The 14,714-nt window shown below is 40.8% G+C and overlaps 1 protein-coding gene across 1 annotated transcript; it reads left to right on the top strand.

Moving 5' to 3' along the window:
* The first annotated feature begins 2,931 nt into the window (after nucleotides 1-2,931).
* On the top strand, nucleotides 2,932-13,211 carry serinc2 (serine incorporator 2). Its single transcript, XM_034704995.1, has 10 exons — nucleotides 2,932-3,063; nucleotides 6,141-6,302; nucleotides 8,042-8,229; nucleotides 8,369-8,448; nucleotides 9,716-9,853; nucleotides 10,489-10,658; nucleotides 10,844-10,934; nucleotides 11,093-11,255; nucleotides 12,344-12,559; nucleotides 12,643-13,211. The coding sequence occupies exons 1-10, from the start codon at nucleotides 3,025-3,027 to the stop codon at nucleotides 12,779-12,781; spliced, it is 1,386 nt and encodes a 461-aa protein (XP_034560886.1). The 5' UTR covers nucleotides 2,932-3,024; the 3' UTR covers nucleotides 12,782-13,211.
* The last annotated feature ends 1,503 nt before the right edge of the window (nucleotides 13,212-14,714 follow it).

Raw genomic sequence — 14,714 nt, 5'->3', positions numbered from 1 at the left:
CACATATTCCAGGATGGCCCCTGAAGCAAGCGTTGGACTCGAGCCGAGACTATTTCTTTCATAGGAGCCTTAGAAGAAATGGATATCATGAAAAGAGTTGATGGAAGGAGGCATAAAAATGTGGAACTATTTAAAGCTGTAGCGTCCAAGTTAATCGAGGGAGGTTTCCCTTACAGAGACGCCAACAAAGTAAAAAAACATAAGGGAAATTGTTGAAGCAGGAGTACAACAAAGCAAAGGCACACAACAAGAAAAGCGGCTCGGGCCCCTCGAACTCCCCCTCTCCTCTGTGTCGAGCTGCTTATTCAAAACTATAATCAAAAATCAAAGCAAAAATTGTACTTGTGGTCTTCCATGTTGTAACCAAAAATAAAAGAAGCAGGAACTGGAGTCTGTTTTCTTCCAGAAGACGTAAATCCATCACGCCCGCCCCTGTCCAATCAGAACTTTTCCCAACCCCGAGACCTTAAGTGGAATTGAGTTAAGACTATTAAACGTGTTTTCCATGTAAACCTCAATTTGGAATTATTATTTCCATGTAAACGTGAAGGAGAAAACTTTAATTCAGAACTATTTAATTCTGAATAATTAATTAGAAATTAAAAAAACATGATGTAACCTTGGCCAATGTCTAATATGCAAAACACATCACTACAATGTCACACTGTTTAACTTGCTTATGTAGAGTATGTGCAATGGCCGTCCCAAAAAAAAGTCGCCACCTGGATTTAACACAGCAAGTAGGTAAGAGTCTTCCATTGGATAATTACTGCAGTGATGAAGATGTTTCAGCTGGTAACAACTTATGTAACTCTAGCTGATGCAGTAAGTAGCTTCTCATTTCTTAAACATACATATCCTGTGGTCGTGGGAAGGATGTTAATCTGTTTCAGAAGGGTCTAATTATTGGCCTACATCAAGCAAAGAAAACAACTAAGGACATTTTCTAGAGAGCATAAGATTGGACTCTGGAGCAATGGAAGAAGGTCATGTGGTCTGACAAGTCCAGCGTGAATTGATGGGCGCATCAGGGTAAGAAGAGAGGCGGACAAAGTGATGCACCAATCATACCTAGTCCTGACCATACAAGCCTGTAGGGGCGGTGTTATGATCTGGGGTTGCTGCAGTTGGTCAGGTCTAAGTTCAGCAATGTTTTCCCCCATAGAATGAGGTCAGCTGACTACCTGAGCACTAAAGTACCAGGTCTTTCCATCAATGGAGTTTTTCTTCCCCGATGGCACGGGCATATTCCACGATGACAGTGCCAGGATTCATCGGGCTCACAGTGTGAATGAGTGGTTCAGGGAGCGTGAGACTTGTACCCCTTTTCGACTGAGCCAGTTTCAGGGCCGGTTCGGAGCAGGCGCTCAATTGAGAACTGTTTTTTTGTGTTTCAACTGCGAGTGAACCAGCTCCCGGACGGGAAATCAGGTTCCAGAACGGCTCCAACTCTTTGCTGGTCTAGAACCGCAAACCGCTTACGTCAGGGGTGGGGGGCGGGGTTGCCGTGATCAAAAACACAAACCAAAGGAGTTTCCGCCATTTCCCTGCAGCGAAAAAATTAAAAAAGCTAATGGATTCCAAGGCAAAGCAGTACAAAAGCACATATGCTGTGTTGGTTCGCGAGTTCAACCAACCTGGAAATGCAATCCGGTCACCATTAGCCGAAAAGAGGTACTCATGACCACCAGAGTCCAGACCTCAGCCCCGGTGAGAATCTTTTGGATGTGCTGGAGAAGACTTTGCGCAGTGACTCTCCCATCATCACTACAAGACCTTGGCAGAAATCTTTTGCAACTCTGGACGGAAATAAATGTTGTGACCATAGACTGTAAAAAATATGGACGTAGTATCCGTGACGTCACCCATCTGTTTCTGAAGGGCTGTTTTGAGACCAATCGGCTGCGGCAGCCATATTGCTTCTGTTGAGCCAGTGTGACGTAAAGAGGCGGGCTTTGAGCCTCTTAGCCAACAGCTGCAGTGTTCCCACAGACAGCTGTGCCTCTCATTGGAAGACTGGTAATCTCAATATCCTCGAAATTGCCGAATTAGAAAAAAATTCACCCCCCTCACAGTGAGAGGACGTCGAGAAATTAGCTATTCAGACTACACTCATCTTTTGTACCAGGCTGTAAACATGTTTATTAATGCTGCAAAGATTGTCTTTCCCCATTCATGTGTATGTGACTTCTGGTACTTCCGGAGCCAGCCTCAAGCGGATCCTCGATGAACTGCAGCTTTTAACACTTCCGCATTGACTCATATTTTTAGACCGGAGGTTGCCGCTTGGTTGTGACACACAGGAAATATTGGTGTGTGACTTTTTTTTTGGACGGACAGTGTATTTCCAATCTGTTTAATAATAATAAATATCATAATTGTCATTTATGCTTTTTTCACATTTGAAAACATCTTTAATAGGATTTGGATAAGGAGAATCAAAGTTTTAAATATTTTGAATATTGTTAATAACTCATTAGCCTACAGTTTTGGTATCTAAATATATATATATAGATATGAGATAATTAGTTTTGATGAGAGATTGCATATTAAAATACCTCTATTTCATTTTTTTTAATATTAAAAATCTATATACAACCAATGGTTCCGTTTTAATGTTAAAATGGCTTTCCATGAAAAGCCCAATAAAGAGAAAACACAGGAAATACTTTTCTAAGTTATCCGAAAAAATATCGGAAGTAGAGTGATATTACCTACAAAATAAAACTCGGAGTATCATTTAAAACCAATTATCTTGCAACAACTACTACCTGGATGCTTCTTATGACATGGATTTCCCCAACCTTTAATTAAAACACACAAATGAAATACACCATATTCTATTAGTGGTCATATCGTTCAAATTATGAACGTTTGTATGAAGTGAAGCTTTTTATTTTGAAGGGATGTCAGATTTCCGGTCTCTCATTGTTTAACTGGCTTGATTGCACCATTTAGGCTTAGTTTCTTCCTGAACTTTTCCAGCTTCGGAGACTTTTCATCGGAGTTGTGGATATAACAGTCATGGGAGCTTGTTTGGCGATAAGTTCCCTTGCCAGTTGTGTGAGTACATTCTTCTCGTTGTATCGTTCATGTTTGATAAAGGTTGAAAGGTATTTCTTCCACGTTTGTACTAATTGTCTCGCGTGTGTTGTGCGTCTTTAAAGCCAAGAGGAACTTTATTGTTTTCTTAAAACAACACACAGCGGTGAATTTAACAACGATGGCACATTTCAACGACTTTGAAGTGTAGAAACTGAAGTTATTTTTACTTTTGATATTCTCAAATGTTCACTTTTAAATCCATGAGAACAAAACCTTGTGGTGACGTCATACGCAACCTGGACTGAAATCCGACATTTTACAGTTTCCTTCAGACAACAACAAGAAATATGAAATACTGACTCATAACATTTTAATGAATGGTTAAATTAGGCACGTGCTTAGACAACAAGGTGACCCGTGACAGGTACTAAAAGTAAGATTCACTGTTTTAACAAGCTACCGCCCTTCCTCCTCTATGGACATTATTTTTCTGAAAGTATCTCAACTTGGTATAATATCACTTTCCCTCGAGTTAAAATGTCACCATGTTTACTCTCACAGTCAGACCGGTTTGTGTTTTCACGACATGTCTTTCCATAAGAATGTTGTTTTACTGACAGTGAAGAACCAGATTCCTGAGTAGGGAAGTAAAACAGCGTCTACCTGCTGTCTGTTTGAGTCAGGCTATGTATTAGCTTGTAGGTGAGTTGTACATTAATATTATTTTATTAGAATATGATATATGTATATAAAAAACTGGTGTTTCTTCGAGTTGTTTTCCAAAACGGCTCCATTTCCTGGTTTAAGTCGGGGACTCAGTCAGGCAGTCACCTCCCACTATAAACAATGTGCTCTGATTGATGACGTCTTTCACTTTAGCTGAATATCTTTATATCATTTAGATTTTTGATACAGTTATTAATTTGTCCGAGTTGTTTCATTTCTAAAACACCACATTGGATTTTTTATGTTTACATGTATTGAATTTAAAAACACCTCATTGGATTTTTTATGTTTACATGTTTTGAATTTAGCATGCACCCAATGAGAGACCTGAGCCCATACCTATAACAATGTTCAAAACAAGAACCCCATACCAGTGTGATGTTTTTATTTTATATTTCTTGTATTTATTTATTTTTATTTCAAATATATTTATTGAGTTTTTACAAATTCGTTAAATTAAAAAACAAAATCAGTTGAATTTACTTATTGTATGTTTTTTTGTACATTCTGATTTATTCACAATTATTAAAATTGTTTCTGATTCCTTAATCTTGGCCAAGAAACTCAAATTAATCTACATTATTCATAAAAAATGCTACTCTTAGTTAGATTATATTTGAGTGAGAACAAATTCAGTAGTAACAATGTAGTAGAAAATATGAATATGTTTTAGCTACACAATATAAAATATACAAATGTTTTAGCGTTAAAATATACAGATAATATAATATAAAAATGTAAAAATATTTTAGCTATATAATTGAATATGAAATATTTTAGATATAAAATATAAAAATATATTAGCTATACAAAATAAGAATTAATACAACATAAAATATACAAAAATCTAGCTTTAAAATATACAAATACGATCATATAATATAAAAGGATATTTTACATATAAAATCTAAAAATAATATTATTTGAAATATCAAAATATTTTAGTTGTAAAATCAAAAAAAAATCTAAACTAAAATAATAAATTATAAACATTTGATAGCTATTCAATATAAAAATAATATAATATAAATATCCAAATATTTTAGCTTTGAAATATACCAATAATATGATATAAAATATAAAAATATTTGAGCTACAAAATATAAAAAATATATTAGCTAGACAAAATAAAAAGTAATATAACATAAAATTTACAAAAATCCAGCTTTAAAATATACAAATAATATAATATAAAATGAAAATATGTTTTACCTATAAAATCTAAAAATAATATAATTTGAATTGTAAAAATATTTAAGTTGTAAAATCTTAGAATAATATCATATTATAGAATGTAAAATACTTGAGCTATAAAATATAATAATATACATTTTTTTAGCTATAAAATAAAAAAAATATAACTACTTTAGAGTCATAAACTAAGATAGATTTATTTTTCAATACTCACCCAGCTCAATAAAAACATTTTAAAATAAATATAAATGTGGTCAGAACAACTAAATAAAATGCACAAACCCTTAAAAAAATCAGTCAAATTAGAAATGGAAAATAAAAACATTAGATTATTGCAAAATGAACAAGGCTATTGTTCAGATATAGAAAATAAATGTATATCATGTTTCCAAAAGCAAATAACTTAGGGCTCACCAGTTGCTTTATATAACTTCCAGCAAAGCACTTTGACATCCTTTCAAAATAAAAGCAGTCTGAGTAACAGAGGCATAAGACTGTAAACATGCAAAATAAAAACATCCAAAATAAGGGTGTAGTTCTCATCTGGACTCATCAGGATGAAGGTTGTGAGTAGGATTTGTTGTTGTCTAAGGTAGTGTGTTGGCTCTGAAGCATGGAGACTGGACTCGTTGGGATGAAGGTTGTGAGTAGGAGCCATTGTTGTCTAAGGTAGCGGGGTGGCTCTGAAGCATGGAGACTGGACTCATCTCGTCACAGCTGCTGTGCTGTTTACACCCAGGGCTCGTGTACTCTGATGCATATTTAGTGCAGGATGACTGATCTCAGCTCCAGCCTCTGCCTCAGCGCTTCACACACACACACACACACATGCACACACAGACACACACACACACACACACCTCTCAGCAGTGTGCATCTGAATCATGCAGGAATCCTCTGTGATCATGCTCACACGGCTGGATCAGAAACAGACAGGCAGAGATTTGTGATGATGGCTGCTCTAATCACGAGTCTGATTACTGCCACTTTAAATCATCACGCCTCTCTGCCGCTCCTGAAGAAGGCACAGAGAGGTGGTTTCCCTGACAGCAGACACTGTGGTCTTTGTCGTGTTTTGTCACTATGAGCCACGCATGCATCACCCTGATCCTCACTCTGCCCCTCACTTTCATAAATATGAATCTAACGAAGGCCTCTCTTCTTCTCCCCTCCAGGCGTCCTGTCTGTGCGGCTCGGCCCCCTGCCTCCTGTCGTCATGCTGCCCGTCATCGTACAGCTCCACCTTGAGCCGGCTGGCCTTCTCCTTCCTGATGCTGCTCGGGACCATGGTGTCTGTCATCATGATCCTGCCCGGCATGGAGGAGCATCTTAAAAAGGTACCAGAGTGGATCTCATTTAACAATCCACTCACACGGCTGCTGCATAAGGCCCTAGCCTCATTAAGTTTTCTCAACCCACATGGCATTTATAAATCAAGAAAAAATAACTCCAATTGGTTTCATAAGGCTGTCACCCAGCAACAGCAATACCGTGGAGCAGCTGGAGAGGCTGCTGAGGCTGAGAGTCTGTGTTTATTAGGGGAGCACAATCTCAGCTCTAATTTGAAATGAGCACTCAACCTAGGTCTTTGAGATCTGAGCAGGTCTTTATTCTTTACGTTAATGCAATACAGCACAACCCACTGTTAGGGCCAAACTCCACTGGATCCGTCTCTGATCCGTCACGGCACCAGATCTAGTTTCTATTCTAGTCAATGTGTTAACTTCCACTGGATCAGCTCACTTGCGTTCCGGCTGCGTCTCTGATCCGGCAGGTTGGAGTCCTCCGGATCAGATACACAAGACTTCTATTTTTGTCGGATGCCTGAGCACGACGCATCAATCTCAACAGAGCAGATGGAGCGGGACAGGAAGTCAGGCACCAAAACAAAATGAAAACATCCGGTTAATTTTCAGAATAAAACACTCTGTGTTATCACCAGATCGTATTTCAGTTACAGCATTTCTCAATTGCTAAAACACATTTCTTTACATCCACTACGCTTTTCTCAACACTATAAGCACAAAACCCAATTTTCAAACTACATTCACCAAACCTCTGACTCTTCCTGCAAAACCAAACAATGTTGTCAGATCATACCCAAGTCAGTCAAAATTAAAACAATACTGAGCAGTCATTACACACTACATCAACACAATGCTCAGGACATGAAGCTGTGCAAATAATGTTTATTGTTCACAGGAGGCTAAATGAATGTAGCACCTGTATACAGTCAACATAAAGTGAACACAAATATAAATGAGAAGAGCATTAATGTAATCCACAAAATCAAACTGAAGTTCTTACAGGATCTACAATCATTCAGCCACAGCATCAGGTCTACATGCTGGGTCAGGCCACAGGACTTCATCCACATCACAGGCCAAATTCTCCCTGGCCAGGCAACGGGGGAAAAAACCCTGGTGTGCCAGATCCAGGCTTATACTGGTTTCCTCACATCATTAGTCACAAGTGTAATCAGTCTTGAGTGGTTGTGTTTAAGCTGTGACTCCTGTTCTGACCGGTGCTTACCATTATGCAACACAAGAGCATCACAGAGCAACATGTGTTTCAGTGAGTGGGGATGTGTTTGAAGTTGTGTCTCACAGGTGAAAAGTGCTGATGGTTTTGCCAAAAGAGTGACTGATGCAATACATGGGTTCAGGCCGCTAAGGAATTTGGTTCAGACAATAGAGTTTAGTGTTTTAGCAACTGAGAAATACTGTATTTACAACAACAAACCAAAGTCATGATGAGCGGAGCCAGGCCTGGAGTCAACAGGTCAGAGGTTTTCAGAGGACCAGAAAGACAACATGGATGAGGAGAGGAGGAGGAGATTCATTGATTCAGTTTTTACCGCGGGAAAACCTGGCGTCCATTATTTACACAGACTATGGTTTTACCCTCACAGCAGTCAGTGCAACTAGAAGTAGAACCAAAAGTCCAATCAGACCTTGGAATAGGAACATGTCTTTATTTTGTAATCATTGCTTATTCAGTCTCAGCAGAAGTGAACATCTGTCTGCTCTCCCCTCATCACTGTCATTATCCCCTTGTCTTGCTCGACCACCGTCAGATCCCAGGCTTCTGTGTTGGCGGTTCGTCCATACCTGGCCTGGAGAACAAGGTGAACTGTGACATCATCGTGGGCTACAAATCAGTGTACCGCATGTGCTTCGCCATGGCCTGCTTCTTCTTCCTCTTCTCCATCATCATGATCCGAGTGCGCAGCAGCAAGGACCCCCGAGCTGCCATCCAAAATGGGTTCGTACTGTAACACAGCAGCCCCGGTACTAGAGTACTGTACAATGGCAGCATGCTGACCCCTGGTGGCAAAACAAGAGAACTGCACCTGTAAAGTTATTCTAAGTGTTTTCTCACTATATTGTTTTTATCTTCTCAGTTTCTGGTTCTTCAAATTCCTGATGCTGGTTGGGTTAACTGTGGGAGCCTTCTTCATCCCAGATGGCACCTTCACTACAGGTATGAGCCCCTCACTGCAGTTTGTGCCCCGATGACGCATGAAACAAAATACCTGGAGGTTTTTGGTGGGCTGTGTGTGTGCACGCAGACAGACAAACTTATTACCTTCACTCTAGCCAGGCATTTCTTTTTCTGCCTCCCAGTTTATCTTTTGTAACAAGTCGGGGTGTAAAAGTAGCAGGTGATATTCAGGAACACTCACCGTGAGCATGTGGGGGTGATGACGTTTATATTCCTCTCCTGAGACACCCACAGGGAAAATCCTCTGCTGTGAGAGACATGTGTAAGCCAGGACCACTGGGACTTTTCAGGGGCAGACTGGCTTGGAGTTTCTAGAAAAATTGCCTAACCTGGCATCTCCCAAGTTGCTTATTCACACATCCTTCACAGCATGAAGTTTTCTCTGTCAGAGGAGAGGCAAGACATGGAGTAAAACAGACTGTCAGACTGCACCTCTTTCAATCAGCTGACTGACAAGTCACAACAACACCTCATGACTCTTCTGAGGAAGACTGCAGGAAGCTTGTAGTTGAAACATGTCAAGGTAAAAAGGAAAGTAAACTGGTGTGGTTACAAGAGCTGTTTATTACAATTATTAGAGTCCAAAGTTATTAGACATTCTTTTAAATTCATATCAACGCTACAGCAGAGATCCAGAGGAACCTATGAGACAAGGAGCTCAGCGATTCCAGAAAGGTCTATGGTTAGTCACTTTAATGGGACAGGAAGAGTTAAAGTAAGTGACATGCAGACAGAGGAGAGAGATAGGATCCCAGTGTATCAGTTCCATGGCAGTCTAAGCCTATAGCAGAATAACTAAGAGCTGGTCCAAGCCTGATCCAGCTCTAACTATAAGCTTTATCAAAAAGGAAAGTTTGAAGTCTACTCTTAAAAGTAAAGAGGCTGTCTGCCTCCCGGACCCTGACTGGTAGATGATTCCAAAGGAGAGATGCCTGATAACTGAAGGTTCTACCTCCCATATTATTTTTAGAGACTTAAAGTACAACCAGCAGGCCTGCATGTTGGGAGTGTAGTGTTCTAGAGGGGTAATAGGGCACTGTGAGCTCTTTAAGATACAAAGGTGTCTGACCATTAAGAGCTTTGTAGGTCAGAAGAAGGATTTTAAATTCTAGTCTAGGTTTTACGGGGCGTCAGTGTAGAGAAGCTAACACAGGAGAGATGTGCTCTCTCTTCCAAACAGTGTCTGGTGCTTTTAAAAAGCTTACATGACAAGCGTCCTAAACCCTCTCCTCTTTGTGTTTTTCAGTGTGGTATTACTTCGGCATGGTGGGCTCCTTCGTCTTCATCCTCATTCAGCTCATCCTGCTGATAGACTTCACCCACTCCTGGAACCAGTCCTGGCTGGAGAAGGCCGAGGAAGGAAACACCAAGTGTTGGTTTGCAGGTATCCCAAAATGTTATTCTGTAAACGACATTAAAGCTGGGGTTGGTAGTCCGATTTAGATCCACTTTTTGTTATACTGGTTAAAATGATCTTTATGTCCTGATGGTAATCAATACATAATGTGTTCTTAAAAAAGAGGTAAAAAAAAAAAGGTGCTATATACAGCCAGAGTAAACGGCAGGGGGGGGGGGGGGGGGGGGGGGGTGTTAGACGGAGGGCTCCGACCTGCTGGATCAGAGACACAGCCGGAACGCAACACATTGACTAGAATAGAAACCTATCAGATCAGGAGCTGTGACGGATTTGGCCGTTAGGTTCAGGGTTCTCTGTGTTCATCGTATACAAGGCCTGAAGCTCTTGTTTCTTTGCTGTAGCACTTCTACAAACTTCAGCTCAAAACTGATTGAAATCCTTCGTCGGATGTTATAATGTAGTGAATGAATCGTGGCTAGATGTAAAGAGAGAGGAATCAGAGGTTAAATAAAGTGGGAATGTTGAAAGTGCAAATGTGGTTGGAGGATTTCGCCGTCTTTAACTTGTGCACACTGTAATAGAATCAATTGATCAAGCCAGATGACCTTCACACCATCTGGATCCAGCTCTGTTCAGTGTCTGATAACTCTCTTTTCTCTCAGCTCTGCTCTTCGTCACCATTACCTGCTTCGCCGCGGCGTTCACTGCAGTCGTTCTCTTCTACGTGTATTACACCCTGCCCGACGACTGCACGGAGCACAAGGTCTACATCAGCCTCAACTTCCTCTTCTGCATCGTTGTGTCTGTCGTAGCCATTCTGCCCAAAGTTCAGGTAAGATAGAGACCTCAGAGGACTGATCAGTTTCTGTATAAATAATATATATTGATATATTTAGCAGCCTAATGAGTAATGTATGACACTCTGGATACCCGCTTTTTAAGATAAAGAATACTTCCCACGTAATAAGAGGAGGATTGTGTTCCTGGTTCTGTCTCTGACCCCTCTTGTGTCCACAGGAGGCTCAGCCCACCTCAGGTCTGCTCCAGGCCTCCATCATCTCCCTCTACACCATGTACCTCACCTGGTCAGCCATGACTAACAACCCCAGTGAGTCACGTGAACCTGAGTCACAGCATGCCTTTTATTCTCAACCTTTTCATTCAGAACTTAAACCCAGGATCCCAGCGTTCCTGCCTTAGTCAAATGTGCTGTGATAAATGCGCCACTGTCTGCGGTGTAAGAGCTGTTTGTGTTTCTGACCTCAGACAAGCAGTGTAACCCCAGCCTGCTGAGACTGGTCCAGCCGGGCGGTCCAACTCCTCCTCCAGGGATCCCTAATCCCACTCCAGCTCCAGGAGACACCCAGTGGTGGGACGCACAGAGCATCGTGGGATTGATCATCTTCTTGTTCTGCACTCTCTATGCCAGGTGTGTTACTGTTCCTGTCCGTGTTTTAAACCTCGGCCCCTTGAGTTTGACAAAATGATTCCAGACCACCGTTTAAAAATCGTACTCATCACAAAATGCAGCTCACTGCAAGAAGCATCTTTTCCCGTCTGCACGACACCATGACGGGAGGAGATGTGGATTCAGTTGATGGTGGAAGTCAGGGATAGGGATGGGCATTGATATTCGAATATTCGTTCTCTTTGTAAAAATTGAAGAGTCACTTTGAATATTTTCTCATTTTGAAAGTACAATTTTGCATCGTTTTTACCGGTGCCTGGTTGTACTACAGTTTTCCCACCAGACGGTGGCTATAGAGCGACTTAAAGCTGTTTGCAAACCGCATTAAACAACAGGAGAAGAAGAATGCTAACTGCATCAAATAGTGAAAGAAGAAGAAAACATTAGCGACGGTCACAGTGATTTTCTCTTTTTTAAATGAACGGAGGAATATAAATTGTGTCCTGAAAGATTCAGAAATAGTTGGTCTGAATCTGATTTTAAAAAGTAAAGTAAAAAGTTGTTAGCTCGTCGTCTTGCAGACAAAAATGTCACAAATTCATTTTGACTTTTTAAACATTGTGTAGTTATTTCAGCTTTTTTGAAACATGTTCATCAATACCAGGAAGAAGGTGTTGATCCAGTTTCATTTCACTGCAATAAGATCGACTTCAGCCAGCGTGTGACTTACAAGATATCAGTACCTAACTTGAGGCAGGTGAGCACAAAGTGAGCACCGGGCAGCCTAGAGTTTCTAGAAGCAGCAGAAAACTTCATCCAGACACTGTTTTGACCAAGCTGTGTGCTCCTCTGTGAGATGTCTTGAGCTCTTACTATTTATACCTCTTTAGTTAGCTAAAAAAAAGACACCATGATAAAGATTTCTAAAAGCAAAACTGCGGTGAAGCCTGTCCTTGAGAGGAAAAGAAAACTAAATCTAGTCTGGAAATGGAACTGCTGAGGGGCTTTTGTTGCTCAAGGTGTAGGTCTTGATCTAGAACAGTCTGTCAGCAGTCGAGTCCTGCACTGTAACATTGTTTGTAAACTTCTCATGTTCTCCCCCGCTCCAGCATCCGCTCCTCCAACAACTCCCAGGTGAACAAACTGATGCAGACCGAGGAGGGTCAGGGACTGACCGCCGGCTACGAGTCTGCGTCTGGGGAGGACGGGGTCCGACGTGCTGTGGACAACGAAGAGGACGGCGTCTCCTACAGCTACTCCTTCTTCCACTTCAGCCTCTTCCTAGCCTCGCTGTACATCATGATGACCCTCACCAACTGGTACAAGTACGTATCTGTTATTGTTGCTCCTAGCCTCTGTCTGATTGTCTCTGTGGGCTCTCTCTCTAACTCTGTTCTGGACTCATCAGGCCTGACGCTGACTACAAAGTGATGAAGAGCACCATGCCAGCTGTGTGGGTGAAGATCTGCTCCAGCTGGATCGGCTTGGGCCTCTTCCTGTGGACTCTGGTGGCCCCGTTGGTGCTCCCTGACCGAGAGTTCAACTAGAACGCTGAAGTCCGGTGAAGATCTGGTCACTTACCTCCTGCTGTTTGCACCTTGAAAAAAGATAGCTTTAGCTTTAGCTTTAAATGGATCTGTCTACTTTGCTGCGTTAGAAAGAAATAATGTTGGAGCTTTGTCTTTGATATGGAGACGTGCAGGTCTTTGTCTTCTCATGCCCTAGCTTTGTTTCACAGCGTTTGTTCATATTTGTTCTTTTAGTTTGGGCATCCAAATACCTGAGTTTTTATTGCACAGGTTTGTTCCAGTGCCCAGTTTTATACCAAAAGTGCCTTTTTATTGTGTTTTCTATCAGAGGGATCCTTGATGTCATTGATTATTTTTGTGCGATTCACTTTTCAAAGCTGATTATGCAAAACACTCTGTATGTTTTTGTTACAATCAATAAAGAAGACTTTGTGATTGTCTAGAAGAAGCGTGTAGGAAACATGTCTGTCCTGTAGGGGGGCCTGCTGTCTCTCAGATGAGACGGACTGATTTCATCATGTTGAACTATGAGGATAGTAAACCTGTCTTTCTATCTATTTTTCTGTCTGTATGTCCTTCTATTCTTCTATCTATCTATCTGTCTATCTGTCTATCTATTCAATTCAATTCAATTCAAAGGGCTCTGTTAGCATGGAAAACATATGTAATCATTGCTAAAGCTTAAATAAGAATTAAAACACAAAATTACAAACAATTACAAAATAATAAGATTCAATGTTAAACTAACAGAGCTGTTTAGCTGTATCATTTTTTTAAGTATCTATCTACCTATCTGCTCGTCTGTCTGCCTGTTCTTCTGTCTGTCTTTATATCTACGTATCTACTCTTCCATCTATGTCTATCTATTGTTCCATCTGTATGTCCGTCTATTCTTCTGTCCATCTGTCCATCCATCTATCTATTCTGTCTGTCTGTCTGTCTGTCCATCCATCTATCTATTCTTCTGTCTGTCTGTCTGTCTGTCCATCCATCTATCTATTCTTCTGTCTGTCCATCCATCTATCTATTCGTCTGTCTGTCTATCTGTCTGTCTGTCTGTCCATCCATCTATCTATTCTTCTGTCTGTCTATCTGTCTGTCTGTCTGTCCATCCATCTATCTATTCTTCTGTCTGTCTGTCTGTCCATCCATCTATCTATTCTTCTGTCTGTCTGTCTGTCTGTCTGTCTGTCCATCCATCTATCTATTCTTCTGTCTGTCTGTCTATCCATCCATCCATCCATCTATCTATTCTTCTGTCTGTCCATCCATCTATCTATTCTTCTGTCTGTCTGTCTATCTATCTATCCATCCATCCATCTATCTATTCTTCTGTCTGTCCATCCATCTATCTATTCGTCTGTCTGTCCATCCATCCATCTATTCTTCTGTCTGTCTATCTATCTATTCTTCCATCTGTCTGTCTATCTATTCGTCTGTCTGTCTGTCTATCCATCATCCATCTATTCTTCTGTCTGTCTGTCTGTCCATCCATCTATGTATTCGTCTGTCTGTCCATCCATCTATCTATTCGTCTGTCTGTCTGTCTGTCTGTCCATCCATCTATTCTTCTGTCTGTCTGTCTGTCCATCCATCTATGTATTCGTCTGTCTGTCTGTCTGTCCATCCATCTATCTATTCGTCTGTCTGTCTGTCCATCCATCTATCTATTCTTCCGTCTGTCCATCCATCTATCTATTCGTCTGTCTGTCTGTCTGTCTATCCATCCATCCATCTATTCTTCTGTCTGTCTATCTATCTATCGGTCTGTCTGTCTATCTATCTATTCTTCCGTCTGTCTGTCTGTCTGTCTGTCTATCTATCGGTCTATCTATCGGTCTATCTATTCTTCCATCTGTCTGTCTATCTATCTATTCTTCCATCTGTCTGTCTATCTATCTATTCTTCCATCTGTCTGTCTATCTATCTATCGGTCTGTCTGTCTGTCTGT

Source organism: Notolabrus celidotus, chromosome 16, assembly GCF_009762535.1.
Source record: "Notolabrus celidotus isolate fNotCel1 chromosome 16, fNotCel1.pri, whole genome shotgun sequence".
NCBI classification, from domain to species: Eukaryota; Metazoa; Chordata; class Actinopteri; order Labriformes; family Labridae; genus Notolabrus; species Notolabrus celidotus.
This window is presented reverse-complemented; position numbering and strand designations above follow the sequence as displayed.